The sequence below is a fragment of the Heterodontus francisci genome, chromosome 18, assembly GCF_036365525.1.
Source record: "Heterodontus francisci isolate sHetFra1 chromosome 18, sHetFra1.hap1, whole genome shotgun sequence".
Classification (NCBI taxonomy): Eukaryota; Metazoa; Chordata; class Chondrichthyes; order Heterodontiformes; family Heterodontidae; genus Heterodontus; species Heterodontus francisci.
The window spans coordinates 86509013-86526821 of record NC_090388.1 but is presented as its reverse complement, the minus strand read 5'-3'; the positions used below and the strand labels follow the sequence as shown (position 1 = coordinate 86526821).

The 17809-nt window shown below is 49.5% G+C and overlaps 1 protein-coding gene across 6 annotated transcripts in view; it reads right to left on the bottom strand.

Moving 5' to 3' along the window:
• The window catches only part of LOC137379759 (protein-methionine sulfoxide oxidase mical3a-like), a 1360716-nt gene that overhangs the window by 1144640 nt on the left and 198267 nt on the right, over positions 1-17809 (bottom strand). For all 6 annotated transcript variants that reach the window (XM_068051091.1, XM_068051094.1, XM_068051095.1 and 3 more), the window contains exon 2: positions 10084-10423. In XM_068051091.1, coding sequence (XP_067907192.1) covers positions 10084-10341 — 258 coding nt within the window. In that variant the 5' untranslated portion in view covers positions 10342-10423. The remainder of the gene's footprint in view (positions 1-10083; positions 10424-17809) is intronic.

The following is a 17809-nucleotide window of genomic DNA, read 5'->3' as shown; positions in this document are numbered from 1 at the left end:
TCCTGCCCACAGAGTGAGATTCCTGCCCACAGAGTGAGATTCCTGACAAATCTGTGATTCCTGCCCACAGTGTGAGATTCCTGCCCACAGAGTGAGATTCCTGACAAATCTGTGATTCCTGCCCACAGTGTGAGATTCCTGCCCACAGAGTGAGATTCCTGACAAATCTGTGATTCCTGCCCACAGTGTGAGATTCCTGCCCACAGTGTGAGATTCCTGACAAATCTGTGATTCCTGCCCACAGTGTGAGATTCCTGCCCACAGTGTGAGATTCCTGACAAATCTGTGATTCCTGCCCACAGTCTGAGATTCCTGCCGCAGTGTGAGATTCCTGATAAGTCTGTGATTCCTGCCCACTGTGTGAGATTCCTGCCCACAGAGTGAGATTCCTGCCCACAGTGTGAGATTCCTGAATAGTCTGTGATTCCTGCCCACAGTGTGAGATTCCTGCCCACAGTGTGCGATTGTTGACAAGTCTGTGATTCCTGCCCACAGTGTGAGATTCCTGCCCACTGTGTGAGATTCCTGCCCACAGTGTGAGATTCCTGCCCAGTGTGAGATTCCTGCCCACAGTGTGCGATTGTTGACAAGTCTGTGATTCCTGCCCACAGTGTGAGATTCCTGCCCACTGTGTGAGATTCCTGCCCACAGTGTGAGATTCCTGCCCAGTGTGAGATTCCTGCCCACTGTGTGAGATTCCTGCCCACAGTCTGAGATTCGTGCCCACAGTGTGAGATTCCTGCCCAGTGTGAGATTCCTGCCCACTGTGTGAGATTCCTGCCCACAGTCTGAGATTCGTGCCCACAGTCTGAGATTCCTGCCCACAGTGTGAGATTCCTGCCCAGTGTGAGATTCCTGCCCACAGTGTGCGATTGTTGACAAGTCTGTGATTCCTGCCCACAGTGTGAGATTCCTGCCCACTGTGTGAGATTCCTGCCCACAGTGTGAGATTCCTGCCCAGTGTGAGATTCCTGCCCACAGTCTGAGATTCCTGCCCACAGTCTGAGATTCCAGCCCTCTGTGTGAGATTCCTGCCCACAGTTTGAGATTCCTGCCCCCAGGGTGAGATTCCTGCCCACAGTGTGAGATTCCTGCCCACAGTTTGAGAATCTTCCCCACTGAATGAGATTCCTGCCAACAGTCTGAGATTCCTGCCCAGAGTTAGATTCCTGCCCACAGTCTGAGATTCCTGCCCAGTGTGAGATTCCTGTCCCGTGTGAGATTCCTGCCCAGTTTGAGATTCCTGCCCCCAGTGTGAGATTTCTGCCCACTGTGTGAGATTCCTGCCCAGTTTGAGATTCCTGCCCCCAGAGTGAGATTCCTTCCCACAGTCAGATATTCCTGCCCACAGTGTGAGATTCCTGCCCACAGTTTGAGATTCCTGCGCACAGTTTGAGATTCCTGCCCACATAGTAAGATTCCTGCCCACGGTCTGATATTCCTGCCCACAGTCTGAGAATCCTGCCATATTCTGAGATTCCTGCCCACAGTGTGAGATTCCTGTCCACAGGCTGAGATTCCTGCCCCCAGAGTCAGATTCCTTCCCACAGTCAGATATTCCTGCACACTGTTTGAGATTCCTGCCCACATAGTAACATTCCTGCCCACAGTCTGATATTTCTGCCCACAGTGTGAGATTCCTGCCCACAGACTGAGATTCCTGCCCACAGTCTGAGATTCCTGCCATATTCTGAGATTCCTGCCCATAGTGTGAGATTCCTGCCCACAGAATGAGATTCCTTCCCCGCAGTGTGAGATTCCTGACATGTCTGTGATTCCTGCCCACTGTGTGAGATTCCTGCCCCCAGTGTGAGATTCCTGCCCACTGTGTGAGATTCCTGCCCAGTTTGAGATTCCTGCCCCCAGAGTGAGATTCCTGCCATATTCTGAGATTCCTGCCCATAGTGTGAGATTCCTGCCCACAGGCTGAGATTCCTGCCCACAGAGTGAGATTCCTGCCCACAGTGTGTGATTCCTGACAAGTCATGATTCTTGCCCACAGTGTGAGATTCCTGCCCACAGTGTGAGATTTCTGACAAGTCTGTGATTCTTGCCCACTGTGTGAGATTCCTCCCCACAGAGTGAGATTCCTTCCCCGCAGTGTGAGATTCCTGACAAGTCTGTGATTCCTGCCCACTGTGTGAGATTCCTCCCCACAGAGTGAGATTCCTTCCCCGCAGTGTGAGATTCCTGACAAGTCTGTGATTCCTGCCCACTGTGTGAGATTCCTGCCCACAGAGTGAGATTCCTGCCCACAGTGTGAGATTCCTGACAAATCTGTGATTCCTGCCCACTGTGTGAGATTCCTGCCCACAGAGTGAGATTCCTGCCCACAGTGTGAGATTCCTGACAAATCTGTGATTCCTGCCCACAGTGTGAGATTCCTGCCCACAGTGTGAGATTCCTGACAAATCTGTGATTCCTGCCCACAGTCTGAGATTACTGCCCACTGTGTGAGATCCCTGCCCACAGAGTGAGATTCCTGCCGCAGTGTGAGATTCCTGATAAGTCTGTGATTCCTGCCCACTGTGTGAGATTCCTGCCCACAGAGTGATATTCCTGCCCACAGTGTGAGATTCCTGAATAGTCTGTGATTCATGCCCACAGTGTGAGATTCCTGCCCACAGTGTGCGATTCCTGACAAGTCTGTGATTCCTGCCCACTGTGTGAGATTCCTGCCCACTGTGTGAGATTCCTGCCCACTGTTTGAGATTTCTGCCCACAGTCTGAGATTCCTGCCCACAATTTGAGATTCCTGCCCACTGTGTGAGATTGCTGCCCACAGTCTGAGATTCCTGCCCAGTGTGAGATTCCTGCCCACAGTTTCAGTTCCTGCCCACAGTCTGAGATTCCTGCCCATAGTCTGAGATTTCTGCCCACATTTTGAGATTCCTGCCCACAGTCTGAGATTCCAGCCCTCTGTGTGAGATTCCTGCCCACAGTTTGAGATTCCTGCCCACAGGGTGAGATTCCTGCCCACAGTGTGAGATTCCTGCCCAGAGTTTGAGAATCTTCCCCACTGAATGAGATTCCTGCCAACAGTCTGATTCCTGCCCAGAGTTAGATTCCTGCCCACCGTCTGAGATTCCTGCCCAGAGTTAGATTCCTGCCCACAGTCTGAGTTTCCTGCCCAGTGTGAGATTCCTGCCCAGTTTGAGATTCCTGCCCCCAGTGTGAGATTCCTGCCCACTGCGTGAGATTCCTGCCTAGTTTGAGATTCCTGCCCCCAGAGTGAGATTCCTTCCCACAGTCAGATATTCCTGCCCACAGTGTGAGATTCCTGCCCACAGTTTGAGATTCCTGCACACAGTTTGAGATTCCCGCCCACATAGTAAGATTCCTGCCCACGGTCTGATATTCCTGCCCACAGTGTGAGATTCCTGCCCACAGTGTGAGATTCCTGCCCACAGTCTGAGATTCCTGCCATATTCTGAGATTCCTGCCCATAGTGTGAGATTCCTGCCCACAGGCTGAGATTCCTGCCCACAGTGTGAGATTCCTGACAAGTCAGTGATTCCTGCCCACAGTGTGAGATTCCTGACAAGTCAGTGATTCCTGCCCACAATTTGAGATTCCTGCCCACTGTGTGAGATTCCTGCCCACAGTCTGAGATTCTTGCCCGCAATGTGAGATTCCTGCCCACAGTGTGAGATTCCTGACAAGTCAGTGATTCCTGCCCACAGTGTGAGATTCCAGCCCACAGTCTGAGATTCCTTCCCACTGTGTGAGATTCCTGCCCACAGAGAGGTTCCTGCCCACATTGTGAGATTCTTGCCCACAGTGTGAGATTCCTGACAAGTCTGTGATTCCTGCCCACAGTGTGAGATTCCTGCTCACAGTGTGAGATTCCTGCCCACAGTGTGAGATTCCTGTACACAGTGTGAGATTCCTGCCTACAGTGTGAGATTCCTGCCCACAGTCTGTGATTCCTGCCCACAGTGTGAGATTCCTGTACACAGTGTGAGATTCCTGCCTACAGTGTGAGATTCCTGCCCACAGTCTGTGATTCCTGCCCACAGTCTGTGATTCCTGCCCACAGTGTGGAGATTCCTGCCCACAGTCTGAGATTCCTGCCCAGTGTGAGATTCCTGCCCACAGTCTGGGATTCCTGCCCACAGTCTGAGGTTCCTTCCCAGTGTGAGATTCCTGCCCACAGTGTGGAGATTCCTGCCCACAGTGTGAGATGCCTGGTCAGTCTGAGATTCCTTCCCAGTGTGGAGATTCCTGCCCACAGTCTGAGATTCCTGCCCAGTTTGGAGATTCCTGCCCACAGTGTGGAGATTCCTGCCCACAGTCTGAGATGACTGGTCTGTCTGAGATTCCTTCCCAGTGTGGAGATTCCTGCCCACAGTCTGAGATTCCTTCCCAGTGTGGAGATTCCTGCCCACAGTCTGAGATTCCTTCCCAGTGTGGAGATTCCTGCCCACAGTGTGAGATGACTGGTCAGTCTGAGATTCCTTCCCAGTGTGAGATTCCTGCCCACAGTCTGAGATTCCTTCCCAGTTTGAGATTCCTGCCCACAGTCTGAAATTCCTGGTCAGTCTGAAATTCCTGCCCACAGTGTCAGATTCCTGGTCAGTCTCTCGGTCGAAGAGAGCAGAATGCAATCCAAGCAACAATTGCTCACCATTTCTCCACACATGTCTTCGATCCCCTTTATCAAATCAAACATTCACAGACACGTATTAGCACCCACCCACAATGAGAGGCCTCCCAGAATGAAGTCTTTTACAGTGAGGAGTGCAGCAATAGAGGCAGAGGCATGTGTAGAGCGAGCCTATGACTGTATCTTGTGCACCATCCAATTCGCCCACTGTGTTGCTATAGATGCCATCTCACTGCAGACCTTCCTAAGATTGCTCTCTCTGTCACCAGGCCCTGCTCCTGGTGTCTGGATGCTGGGGAGGCACCACCCAAGACAGTATAATCACAGCAGGAGGTGTCTGAAATGGACAGTCTACTGGGATTGGTCTCTAAAAATGTGAGATGTGAACATGCTGAGAGTGCCTCGGCATTTGCAAATGAGATGTCTGGCAACAGTTAGCATGTCAGAGATGAGCTGAACCTAATACATGCGACTAACATGATAAAGCTGACATTACCTCCAAACCATTGCTACAACCAACCTCTTTAATTCTTCAGATTACTGAGCCATGATGTATCTACACAGTGCACAATACAGAGTGCACAATACACAATACAGCACAGAAACGGGCCATTCAACCCATCAATCACCCAGTCTAATCCGACTCTCCCCCTCTCTCCCTGTACCCTTTAATATCCCACCCAGTCTAATCCCACTCTCCCCCTCTCTCCCTGTCACCTTTAATATCCCACCCAGTCTAATCCCACTCTCCCCCTCTCTCCCTGTCACCTTTAATATCCCACCCAGTCTAATCCCACTCTCCCCCTCTCTCCCTGTACCCTTTAATATCCCACCCAGTCTAATCCCACTCTCCCCCTCTCTCCCTGTCACCTTTAATATCCCACCCAGTCTAATCCCACTCTCCCCCTCTCTCCCTGTACCCTTTAATATCCCACCCAGTCTAATCCCACTCTCCCACTCTCCCCCTGTACCCTTTAATATCCCACCCAGTCTAATCCCACTCTCCCCCTCTCTCCCTGTCACCTTTAATATCCCACCCAGTCTAATCCCACTCTCCCCCTCTCTCCCTGTACCCTTTAATATCCCACCCAGTCTAATCCCACTCTCCCACTCTCCCCCTGTACCCTTTAATATCCCACCCAGTCTAATCCCACTCTCCCCCTCTCTCCCTGTACCCTTTAATATCCCACCCAGTCTAATCCCACTCTCCCCCTCTCTCCCTGTCACCTTTAATATCCCACCCAGTCTAATCCCACTCTCCCCCTCTCTCCCTGTACCCTTTAATATCCCACCCAGTCTAATCCCACTCTCCCCCTCTCTCCCTGTACCCTTTAATATCCCACCCAGTCTAATCCCACTCTCCCCCTCTCTCCCTGTACCCTTTAATATCCCACCCAGTCTAATCCCACTCTCCCCCTCTCTCCCTGTCACCTTTAATATCCCACCCAGTCTAATCCCACTCTCCCCCTCTCTCCCTGTACCCTTTAATATCCCACCCAGTCTAATCCCACTCTCCCCCTCTCTCCCTGTACCCTTTAATATCCCACCCAGTCTAATCCCACTCTCCCCCTCTCTCCCTGTACCCTTTAATATCCCACCCAGTCTAATCCCACTCTCCCCCTGTACCCTTTAATATCCCACCCAGTCTAATCCCACTCTCTCCCTGTACCCTTTAATATCCCACCCAGTCTAATCCCACTCTCCCCCTCTCTCCCTGTACCCTTTAATATCCCACCCAGTCTAATCCCACTCTCCCCCTCTCTCCCTGTACCCTTTAATATCCCACCCAGTCTAATCCCACTCTCCCCCTCTCTCCCTGTACCCTTTAATATCCCACCCAGTCAAATCCCACTCTCCCCCTGTACCCTTTAATATCCCACCCAGTCTAATCCCACTCTCCCCCTCTCTCCCTGTACCCTTTAATATCCCACCCAGTCTAATCCCACTCTCCCCCTCTCTCCCTGTCACCTTTAATATCCCACCCAGTCTAATCCCACTCTCCCCCTCTCTCCCTGTCACCTTTAATATCCCACCCAGTCTAATCCCACTCTCCCCCTCTCTCCCTGTACCCTTTAATATCCCACCCAGTCTAATCCCACTCTCCCCCTCTCTCCCTGTACCCTTTAATATCCCACCCAGTCTAATCCCACTCTCCCCCTCTCTCCCTGTACCCTTTAATATCCCACCCAGTCTAATCCCACTCTCCCCCTCTCTCCCTGTCACCTTTAATATCCCACCCAGTCTAATCCCACTCTCCCCCTCTCTCCCTGTACCCTTTAATATCCCACCCAGTCTAATCCCACTCTCCCCCTCTCTCCCTGTACCCTTTAATATCCCACCCAGTCTAATCCCACTCTCCCCCTCTCTCCCTGTACCCTTTAATATCCCACCCAGTCTAATCCCACTCTCCCCCTGTACCCTTTAATATCCCACCCAGTCTAATCCCACTCTCTCCCTGTACCCTTTAATATCCCACCCAGTCTAATCCCACTCTCCCCCTCTCTCCCTGTACCCTTTAATATCCCACCCAGTCTAATCCCACTCTCCCCCTCTCTCCCTGTACCCTTTAATATCCCACCCAGTCTAATCCCACTCTCCCCCTCTCTCCCTGTACCCTTTAATATCCCACCCAGTCAAATCCCACTCTCCCCCTGTACCCTTTAATATCCCACCCAGTCTAATCCCACTCTCTCCCTGTACCCTTTAATAGCCCACCCAGTCTAATCCCACTCTCCCCCTCTCTCCCTGTACCCTTTAATATTCCACCCAGTCTAATCCCACTCTCCCCCTGTACCCTTTAATATCCCACCCAGTCTAATCCCACTCTCCCCCTCTCTCCCTGTACCCTTTAATATTCCACCCAGTCTAATCCCACTCTCCCCCTGTACCCTTTAATATCCCACCCAGTCTAATCCCACTCTCCCCCTCTCTCCCTGTACCCTTTAATATCCCACCCAGTCTAATCCCACTCTCCCCCTGTACCCTTTAATATCCCACCCAGTCTAATCCCACTCTCCCCCTGTACCCTTTAATATCCCACCCAGTCTAATCCCACTCTCCCCCTCTCTCCCTGTACCCTTTAATATCCCACCCAGTCTAATCCCACTCTCCCCCTCTCTCCCTGTACCCTTTAATATCCCACCCAGTCTAATCCCACTCTCCCCCTCTCTCCCTGTACCCTTTAATATCCCACCCAGTCTAATCCCACTCTCCCCCTCTCTCCCTGTACCCTTTAATATCCCACCCAGTCTAATCCCACTCTCCCCCTCTCACCCTGTACCCTTTAATATCCCACCCAGTCTAATCCCACTCTCCCCCTCTCTCCCTGTACCCTTTAATATCCCACCCAGTCTAATCCCACTCTCCCCCTCTCTCCCTGTACCCTTTAATATCCCACCCAGTCTAATCCCACTCTCCCCCTCTCTCCCTGTACCCTTTAATATCCCACCCAGTCTAATCCCACTCTCCCCCTCTCTCCCTGTACCCTTTAATATCCCACCCAGTCTAATCCCACTCTCCCCCTCTCTCCCTGTACCCTTTAATATCCCACCCAGTCTAATCCCACTCTCCCCCTCTCTCCCTGTACCCTTTAATATCCCACCCAGTCTAATCCCACTCTCCCCCTGTACCCTTTAATATCCCACCCAGTCTAATCCCACTCTCTCCCTGTACCCTTTAATATCCCACCCAGTCTAATCCCACTCTCCCCCTCTCTCCCTGTACCCTTTAATATTCCACCCGGTCTAATCCCACTCTCCCCCTGTACCCTTTAATATCCCACCCAGTCTAATCCCACTCTCCCCCTCTCTCCCTGTACCCTTTAATATTCCACCCAGTCTAATCCCACTCTCCCCCTGTACCCTTTAATATCCCACCCAGTCTAATCCCACTCTCCCCCTCTCTCCCTGTACCCTTTAATATCCCACCCAGTCTAATCCCACTCTCCCCCTGTACCCTTTAATATCCCACCCAGTCTAATCCCACTCTCTCCCTGTACCCTTTAATATCCCACCCAGTCTAATCCCACTCTCCCCCTCTCTCCCTGTACCCTTTAATATCCCACCCAGTCTAATCCCACTCTCCCCCTCTCTCCCTGTACCCTTTAATATCCCACCCAGTCTAATCCCACTCTCCCCCTCTCTCCCTGTACCCTTTAATATCCCACCCAGTCTAATCCCACTCTCCCCCTCTCTCCCTGTACCCTTTAATATCCCACCCAGTCTAATCCCACTCTCCCCCTCTCTCCCTGTGCCCTTTAATATCCCACCCAGTCTAATCCCACTCTCCCCCTCTCTCCCTGTACCCTTTAATATCCCACCCAGTCTAATCCCACTCTCCCCCTCTCTCCCTGTACCCTTTAATATCCCACCCAGTCTAATCCCACTCTCCCCCTTTCTCCCTGTACCCTTTAATATCCCACCCAGTCTAATCCCACTCTCCAATGCCCTGTGCACATCCCCTGAGTCACTGACAGGCACAGTCTGGGTACCACTGAAGCAATCTTGAGCTGAATGTGGATATAAACATTATTGAAAATGGTGGTCAGGGGTATGGAGTTGAAGTTCAAAAAATCACCAAGGGCTGAATTTTCCCAGCCCTCGACACTGCAAGTCACGGCAGAGGGGCCGGTAAAATTCTGCGGGGAGAGGCCCACCACAAATTACCGGTAGCGGGGGGACCTCCATGCGGCCCCCCCTGCCACCTAGCGGCCAGCCCTTCATCAGCATATTTAAATTAACATTAATGATGTTTAAATAAACTCACCTGCAGGTGACGGCCATCCCACACTGATTTTACAGCCGCCGTTCGGCCTTCACATTCCTTCGGAACTCTGAGGCGAGAACCTGGTGGGGAAGGGGGAGGAATAAAATTTTCAGGGCGTGAGGGGTGGGGAAGAGGGAAAATCACTTTGAATTGGTTGTGGGGATGGTGGGCAGGGGTTGAAGGTCTGAAGTATGGGATGTTGGGGGGACTGTTCAGGTTGGGAAAAGTGCAAGTGTTGGTCATTTCGGACATTGAAATGGACATTGGGGGGTTTGGGGCTGGGACTCCAAATCTTTATTAAATATTAAATAAAAATTCCGAGTACTGTGTCATAAAAATTAAAATTACCTCTAAGGGTTTAAAGCCCTTTAAAAATGGTGTCGGTGCCTGCGCGATGGTGTCGATCGCCATTGCTGGGGATGCAGTGACTGTCCCCTCTATGTCATCGGGGCAGGCCGCCTCTATTTAAAAAGCTCCTGCGTGTAATACCGCGGGGGCTCTTCAGCGGCACTTCCGTATCGGAAGGCCACCAAGCTCACAGCGCCCCACGGCGGCACACAAATAAAATTTAGGCTCAAATGTGGGATTGAGCATGACTGCTCTTTCAAAGAGCTAGTAGAGGAATGATGGGCCCAATGCCCTATTCTGTGCTGTAAGTTTATAAAAATCTACATTTCTACCTCTGGAGGAGTTGAAGGAGGATCCAGTTTTACCTTTGTATTGGCACAGGCTGTGTTCTTCTTGTAATCCTTGTGACTGCCTCGTTTGTCTAGTTTTGAAAAGAGAGCTTTAGCTTTCCAATAACTGAGTTTGGATTTAAGCGTGGGGTAGAAGTTGGGAAAGTTGACGTTGGAGATGCCCAGACGGTCACTCAGCTCCTGGAAGCTTTTGAAAGTGCCTTTGCAAGTTGTTGCCTGGATGAAGTGATCAAACAGCAAGTGGTCAATGTTTGATTTTCCTCCATCTCCCATGATGGAAGGCTGCTATCCTGCGATGGTAGGCTGGATAATTTTATTTGGTCTTCTTCAGCTGACAGTCTCATTCATCATGACCCTTCAGAAAGAAAGATTAGAGACAATATTAATCTGGATCAGTACCTGCTGAGTATCACTTCTCTCAGACTGTCTAGCAGCAACCGTCAAAACACTAAGTGCTCTGCTCCCCTAAACATCAGACTCACAACAACCAGCTCAGTACCTGGGGAAAGTGGAGTCACTTTCTGGGTTAATGACTCCAACTGTTCCTGTGTTAATCCAGCTCCCTCACACTGTAAATGCAGTCACTCCCTGGGTCAGTGGAACAACCAACCTTCACTTCAAGTACCTTTAGAGGTTCAGGAACAAGAGGCAATGCTCTCTAGCTATTGGTTTAGCAATAGAAGAGGATGTCTCACTTATTAATTGCATATTAATTGTATGTAGCTGGTGGGCGTTAGCTGGGGATTCACTTGAGCCCCTATAAAGAGACATAGACTGAAACTGTGGTGTGGTTGAGTTACGAGGTGTATGCTAGTAATATTTCACTCTCTAAATAAATATAAGACTGTGCAAAGATTGGCTCCAGTACTATCCTTCACCAACTGGCTTTCTAGAGATTAAAATCACTGAACCACAGAGACCAAACACAAACTATACCGTTACAGCAACCTCAGGAAACAATTGAGTATGTACAGGAAAAGCCCAGCTGTGCTGCTGAACCCACACACGCAGGGACCATCAGTCTTCAGGCATCCATGAACTCAAATTACAACAAGGCAGGAGTAAATAGAGTCAGTCACCACATTCTCTTCAATCCCTGGAATGCATTTCCAGATGGAAGCACAGATTTCAGAAACAAATCCTTGGATCTTTCCAATGACACTGCAGAGGGAGCTTTCCTCTGTATCTAACCCCGTTTTTTTTCCTTCTTTGAAGCCGGGAATCGAACCCATTATCGATGGCATCGCATTGTACAGCTGTCAGGGTAACAGCACAGATTCAGTCAGCAGGGAGTTACATCCCTGTATCTAACTCTCCCCCACCCCCGTTTTTTTTTTTTCGTGCTGTACCTGCCCTGGGAGTGTTTGATGGGGACAGTGTAGAGGGAGCTTTACTCTGTATCTAACCCCGTGCTGTATCTGCCCTGGGAGTGTTTGATGGGGACAGTGTAGAGGGAGCTTTACTCTGTATCTAACCCCGTGCTGTATCTGCCCTGGGAGTGTTTGATGGGACAGTGTAGAGGGAGCCTTACTCTGTATCTAACCCTATTTTTTTCGTACTGTACCTGTCCTAGGGGTGTTTGATGGAACAACCATTATGTATTATGATGCTTTCTGCCTTTTATTGACAGCCCGACTTTCATCTCTTGAGTGTGCACTGATGAATCTGGATGTTACTATGTGCGTAGGGCAGAGATTGGAGAGAACTGTGTCAACCATGGTAATGTGAGAGCTGAAATATAGCAGCAGCTGCTGCCTCCTGTTCAGGCCTCCCTCAGGGTGACTCCGGTGTGGGTAGCTAACCTGCTGCTCAGAGATCAACACCCAGGAGAGATTCAGCACAGACTAGGGAGGAGGGGGAAAGTCAGCACCTTCAGAGGAGGGGGAAAAGTCAGCACCTTCAGAGAAGGGGAAAAGAGTCAGCACCTTCAGGGGAGGGGTGAGAGAGTCAGAACCTTCAGAGGAGGGGGGAGAGAGTCAGCACCTTCAGGGGAGGGGGGAGAGAGTCAGCACCTTCAGGGGAGGGGTGAGAGAGTCACCACCTTCAGGGGAGGGGTGAGAGAGTCAGCACCTTCAGGGGAAGTGGGGAGAGAGCCAGCACCTTCAAAGAAGGGGGGAGGGAGTCAGCACCTTCAGGGGAAGTGGGGAGAGAGTCAGCACCTTCATGGGAAGGAGGGAGAGAGTAGGCACCTTCAGGGGAAGGGGTGGGGGGGGCGGGAGAGAGAGAGAGAGAGTCAACACCTTCAGGGGAAGGGAGGAGAGAGTCAGCACCTTCAGGGGAAGGGAGGAGAGAGTCAGCACCTTCAGAGGAGTGAGGGCAAGGAGTGAAAGGGCAGATATTGCATTTTTTTTTTATATGTTCATGGGATGTGGGTATTGCTGGCTAGGGCCGTCCCTAATTTCTCTTGAGAAGGTGGTGGTGAGCTGCCTTCTTGAACCGCTACAGTCCATGTGGGGCAGGTAGACCCACAGTGCTGTTAGGGAGGGAGTTCCAGGATTTTGATCCAGCGACAGTGAAGAAACGACCATATAGTTCCAAGTCAGGATGGTGTGTGACTTGGAGGGGAACTTGCAGGTGGTGGTGTTCCCATGCATCGGCTGCCCTAGTTCTTCTAGTTGGTAGAGGTCGCAGGTTTGGAAGGTGCTGTTGAAGCAGCCTTGGTGCAGTGCATCTTGTAGATGGTACACACTGCTGCCACTGTGTGTGGGTGGTGGAGGGAGTGAATGTTTAAGGGGTGGATGGGGTGCCAATCAAGGGGGCTGATTTGTCCTGGATGGTGTTGAGTTTCTTGAGTGTTGTTGGCAAGTGGAGAGTATTCCATTACACTCCTGACTTGTGGTCTTGTAGATGTTGGACAGGCTATGGGGAAGTCAGGAGGTGAGTTACTCACTGCAGAATTCTCAGTCTCTGACCTGCTCTTGTAACCATGGTATTTATCTGGCTGGTGCAGTTCAGTTTCTGGTCAATGGTAACCACCAGAATGTTGATAGTGGGGGATTCAGCGATGGCAATTAGAGAGATACAGCACTGAAACAGGCCCTTCAGCCCACCAAGTCTGTGCTGATCATCAACCACCCATTTATACCAATCCTACATTAATCCCATATCTCCTACCACATCCCCACCTTCCCTCAATTCTCCTATCACCTACCTACACTAGGGGCAATTTACAATGGTCAATTTACCTATCAACCTGCAAGTCTTTGGCTGTGGGAGGAAACCGGAGCACCTGGCAGAAACACATGCAGTCACAGGGAAAACTTGCAAACTCCGCACAGGCAGTATCCAGAACTGAACCCGGGTCGCTGGAGCTGTGAGGCTGCGGTGCTAACCACTGCGCCGCCCACTAATGGTAATGCCATTGAATGTCAAGGGGAGATGGTTAGATTCTCTTTTGTTGGAGATGGTCATTGCCGGGCACTTGTGTGGCACAAATGTTACTTGCCACTTATCAGCCCAAGCCTGGATATTGTCCGGGTCTTGCTGCATTTCTACACGGACTGCTTCAGTACCTGAGGAGTCGTGAATGATGCTGAACATTGTGCAATCATCAGCGAACATCCCCACTTCTGACCATATGATGGAAGAAAGTTCATTGATGAAGCAGCTGAAGATGGTTGGGCCTTGGACACTATCCTGAGGAAGACTGGAAGTGATGACCTGGAGCTAAGATGATTGACAACACCTCCAACAACCACAACCATCTTCCTTTGTGCTAGGACTCACTCTGGAGGATTCACTCCGGAGGACACTCTCTGGAGGTTTCTCCCAGATTCCCATTGACCTCAGTTTTGCTGGGTCTCCTTGATGCCATACTCGGTCAAATTCTGCCTTGCTTTCCAAGGGCAGTCACTCTCACCTCACCTCTTGAGTTCTGCTCTTTTGTCCATGTTTGAACCAAGGCTGTAATGAGGTCAGGAGCTGAGTGGCCCTGGTGGAACCTAAACTAAGCATCACTGAGCAGGTTATTGTGAAGCAAGTGCTGCGTGATAGCACTGTCAACGACATTTTCCATGACTTTACTGATGATCGAGAGTAGTCTGAAGGGGCGGTAATTAGCTGCATTGCATTTGTCCTGTTTTTTGTGCACAGGACATACCTGGGCAATTTTCCACATTACCGGGATGCCACTGTTGTAGCTCTACTGGAACAACTTGGGAAGGGGCGCGTCAATTTCTGGAGGATACGTCTTCAGTACTACTGCCAGAATATTGTCAGAGCCCATAGCCTTTGCAGTATCCAGTGCCTTCAGCTGTTTCTTGATATCACGCGGAGTGAATTGATTTGGCTGAAGTCAGGCATCTGTGATGCTGGGGCTTCGGGAGGAGGCCAAGATGGATCATCAACTCGGCACTTCTGACTGAAGATTGTTGCAAATGCTTCAACGTCCTCCAGAGTGAATCCCACAGAGTGAATCTTCGAGAGTGTATCCTCCAGAGTAAATCCTCCAGAGTGAATCTTCCAGAGTGTATCCTCCAGAGTGAATCCCACAGAGTGAATCTTCGAGAGTGTATCCTCCAGAGTAAATCCTCCAGAGTGAATCTTCCAGAGTGTATCCTCCAGAGTAAATCCCACAGAGTGAATCTTCGAGAGAGTATCCTCCAGAGTAAATGCTCCAGAGTGAATCTTCGAGAGTGTATCCTCCAGAGTAAATCCTCCAGAGTAAATCTTCCAGAGTGTATCCTCCACAGTAAATCCTCCAGAGTGAATCCTCCAGAGTAAATCTTCCAGAGTGTATCCTCCAGAGTAAATCCTCCAGAGTAAATCTTTCAGAGTGTATCCTCCAGAGTGAATCCTCCAGAGTAAATCTTCCAGAGTGTATCCTCCAGAGTGAATCCTCCAGAGTAAATCTTTCAGAGTGTATCCTCCAGAGTGAATCCTCCAGAGTAAATCTTCCAGAGTGTATCCTCCAGAGTGAAACATCCAGAGTAAATCCTCCAGAGTGAATCCTCCAGAGTGAATCCTCCAGAGTAAATCTTCCAGAGTAAATCATCCAGAGTGAATCCTCCAGAGTAAATCCTCCAGAGTGAAACCTCCAGAATAAATCCTCCAGAGTGAATCTTCCAGAGTATATCCTCCAGAGTAAATCCTCCAGAGTAAATCTTCCAGAGTGTATCCTCCAGAGTAAATCCTCCATAGTGAATCTTCCAGAGTGTATCCTCCAGAGTAAATCCTCCAGAGTAAAACGTCCAGAGTGTATCCTCCAGAGTAAATCCTCCAGAGTGAATCTTCCAGAGTGTATCCTCCAGAGTAAATCCTCCAGAGTAAAACGTCCAGAGTGTATCCTCCAGAGTAAATCCTCGAGTGAATCTTCCAGAGTATATCCTCCAGAGTAAATCCTCCAGAGTGAATCTTCCAGAGTGTATCCTCCAGAGTAAATCCTCCATAGTGAATCTTCCAGAGTGTATCCTCCAGAGTAAATCCAACAGAGTGAATCTTCCAGAGTGTATCCTCCAGAGTAAATCCTCCAGAGTAAAACGTCCAGAGTGTATCCTCCAGAGTAAATCCTCGAGTGAATCTTCCAGAGTATATCCTCCAGAGTAAATCCAACAGAGTGAATCTTCGAGAGTGTATCCTCCAGAGTGAATCCTCCAGAGTAAATCTTCCAGAGTGTATCCTCCAGAGTAAATCCTCCAGAGTAAATCTTTCAGAGTGTATACTCCAGAGTGAATCGTCCAGAGTGAATCCTCTAGAGTAAATCTTTCAGAGTGTATCCTCCAGAGTGAATCCTCCAGTGTATCCTCCAGAGTGAATCCTCCAGAGTAAATCCTCCAGAGTGAATCCTCCAGAGTAAATCTTCCAGAGTAAATCATCCAGAGTGTATCCTCCAGAGTAAATCCTCCAGAGTGAATCTTCCAGAGTGTATCCTCCAGAGTGAATCTTCCAGAGTGTATCCTCCAGAGTAAATCCTCCAGAGTAAAACGTCCAGAGTGTATCCTCCAGAGTAAATCCTCCAGGGTGAATCTTCCAGAGTGTATCCTCCAGAGTAAATCCAACAGAGTGAATCTTCGAGAGTGTATCCTCCAGAGTAAATCCTCCAGAGTGAATCTTCCAGAGTGTATCCTCCAGAGTAAATACCACAGAGTGAATCTTCGAGAGAGTATCCTCCAGAGTAATTGCTCCAGAGTGAATCTTCGAGAGTGTATCCTCCACAGTAAATCCTCCAGAGTGAATCCTCCAGAGTAAATCTTCCAGAGTGTATCCTCCAGAGTAAATTCTCCAGAGTAAATCTTTCAGAGTGTATACTCCAGAGTGAATCCACCAGAGTAAATCTTCCAGTGTATCCTCCAGAGTGAATCCTCCAGAGTGTATCCTCCAGAGTATATCCTCCAGAGTAAATCCAACAGAGTGAATCTTCGAGAGTGTATCCTCCAGAGTGAATCCTCCAGAATAAATCTTCCAGAGTGTATCCTCCAGAGTAAATCCTCCAGAGTAAATCTTTCAGAGTGTATACTCCAGAGTGAATCGTCCAGAGTGAATCCTCTAGAGTAAATCTTTCAGAGTGTATCCTCCAGAGTGAATCCACCAGAGTAAATCTTCCAGTGTATCCTCCAGAGTGAATCCTCCAGAATAAATCCTCCAGAGTGAATCCTCCAGAGTAAATCTTCCAGAGTAAATCATCCAGAGTGTATCCTCCAGAGTAAATCCTCCAGAGTGAATCTTCCAGAGTAAATCCTCCAGAGTAAAACGCCCAGAGTGTATCCTCCAGAGTGAATCTTCCAGAGTGTATCCTCCAGAGTAAATCCAACAGAGTGAATCTTCGAGAGTGTATCCTCCAGAGTAAATCCTCCAGAGCGAATCTTCCAGAGTGTATCCTCCAGAGTAAATCCCAGAGTGAATCTTCGAGAGAGTATCCTCCACAGTAAATCCTCCAGAGTGAATCCTCCAGAGTAAATCTTCCAGAGTGTATCCTCCAGAGTAAATTCTCCAGAGTAAATCTTCCAGAGTGTATCCTCCAGAGTGAATCTTTCAGAGTGTATCCTCCAGAGTAAATCTTCCAGAGTGTATCCTCCAGAGTGAATCCACCAGAGTAAATCCTCCAGAGTGAATCCTCCAGAGTAAATCTTCCAGAGTAAATCATCCAGAGTAAATCCTCTAGAGTGAAAACTCCAGAATAAATCCTCCAGAGTAAATCCTCCAGAGTATATCCTCCAGAATAAATCCTCCAGAGTGAATCGTCCAGACTGTATCCTCAGAGTAAATCCTCCAGAGTGTATCCTCCAGAGTGTATCCTCCAGAGTAAATCCTCCAGAGTGAATCCTCCAGAGTAAATCCTCCAGAGTAAATCTTCCAGAATGTATCTCCCAGAGTAAATCCTCCAGAGTGAATCCTCCAGTGTAGATCCTCAAGAGTGAATCTGCTAGAGTGTATCCTCCAGAGTGACTCCTCCAGAGTAAATCTCCAGAGTGAATCTTCCAGAGTGTATCCTTCAGAGTGAATACTCCAGAGTGAATCCTCCAGAATAAATCCTCCAGAGTGAATCTTCCAGAGTGAATCCTCCAGAGTGAATCCCCCAGAGTAAATCCTCCAGAGTGAATCTTCCAGAGTGTATCCTCCAGAGTGAATACTCCAGAGTAAATCCTCCAGAGTAAATCTTCCAGAGTGTATCCTCCAGAGTGAATCTTCCAGAGTGTATCCTCCAGAGTGAATAATCCAGAGTATTTCCTCCAGAGTGAATCTTCCAGAATAAATCCTACAGAGTAAATCTTCCAGAGTGTATCCTCCAGAGTGAATCTTCCAG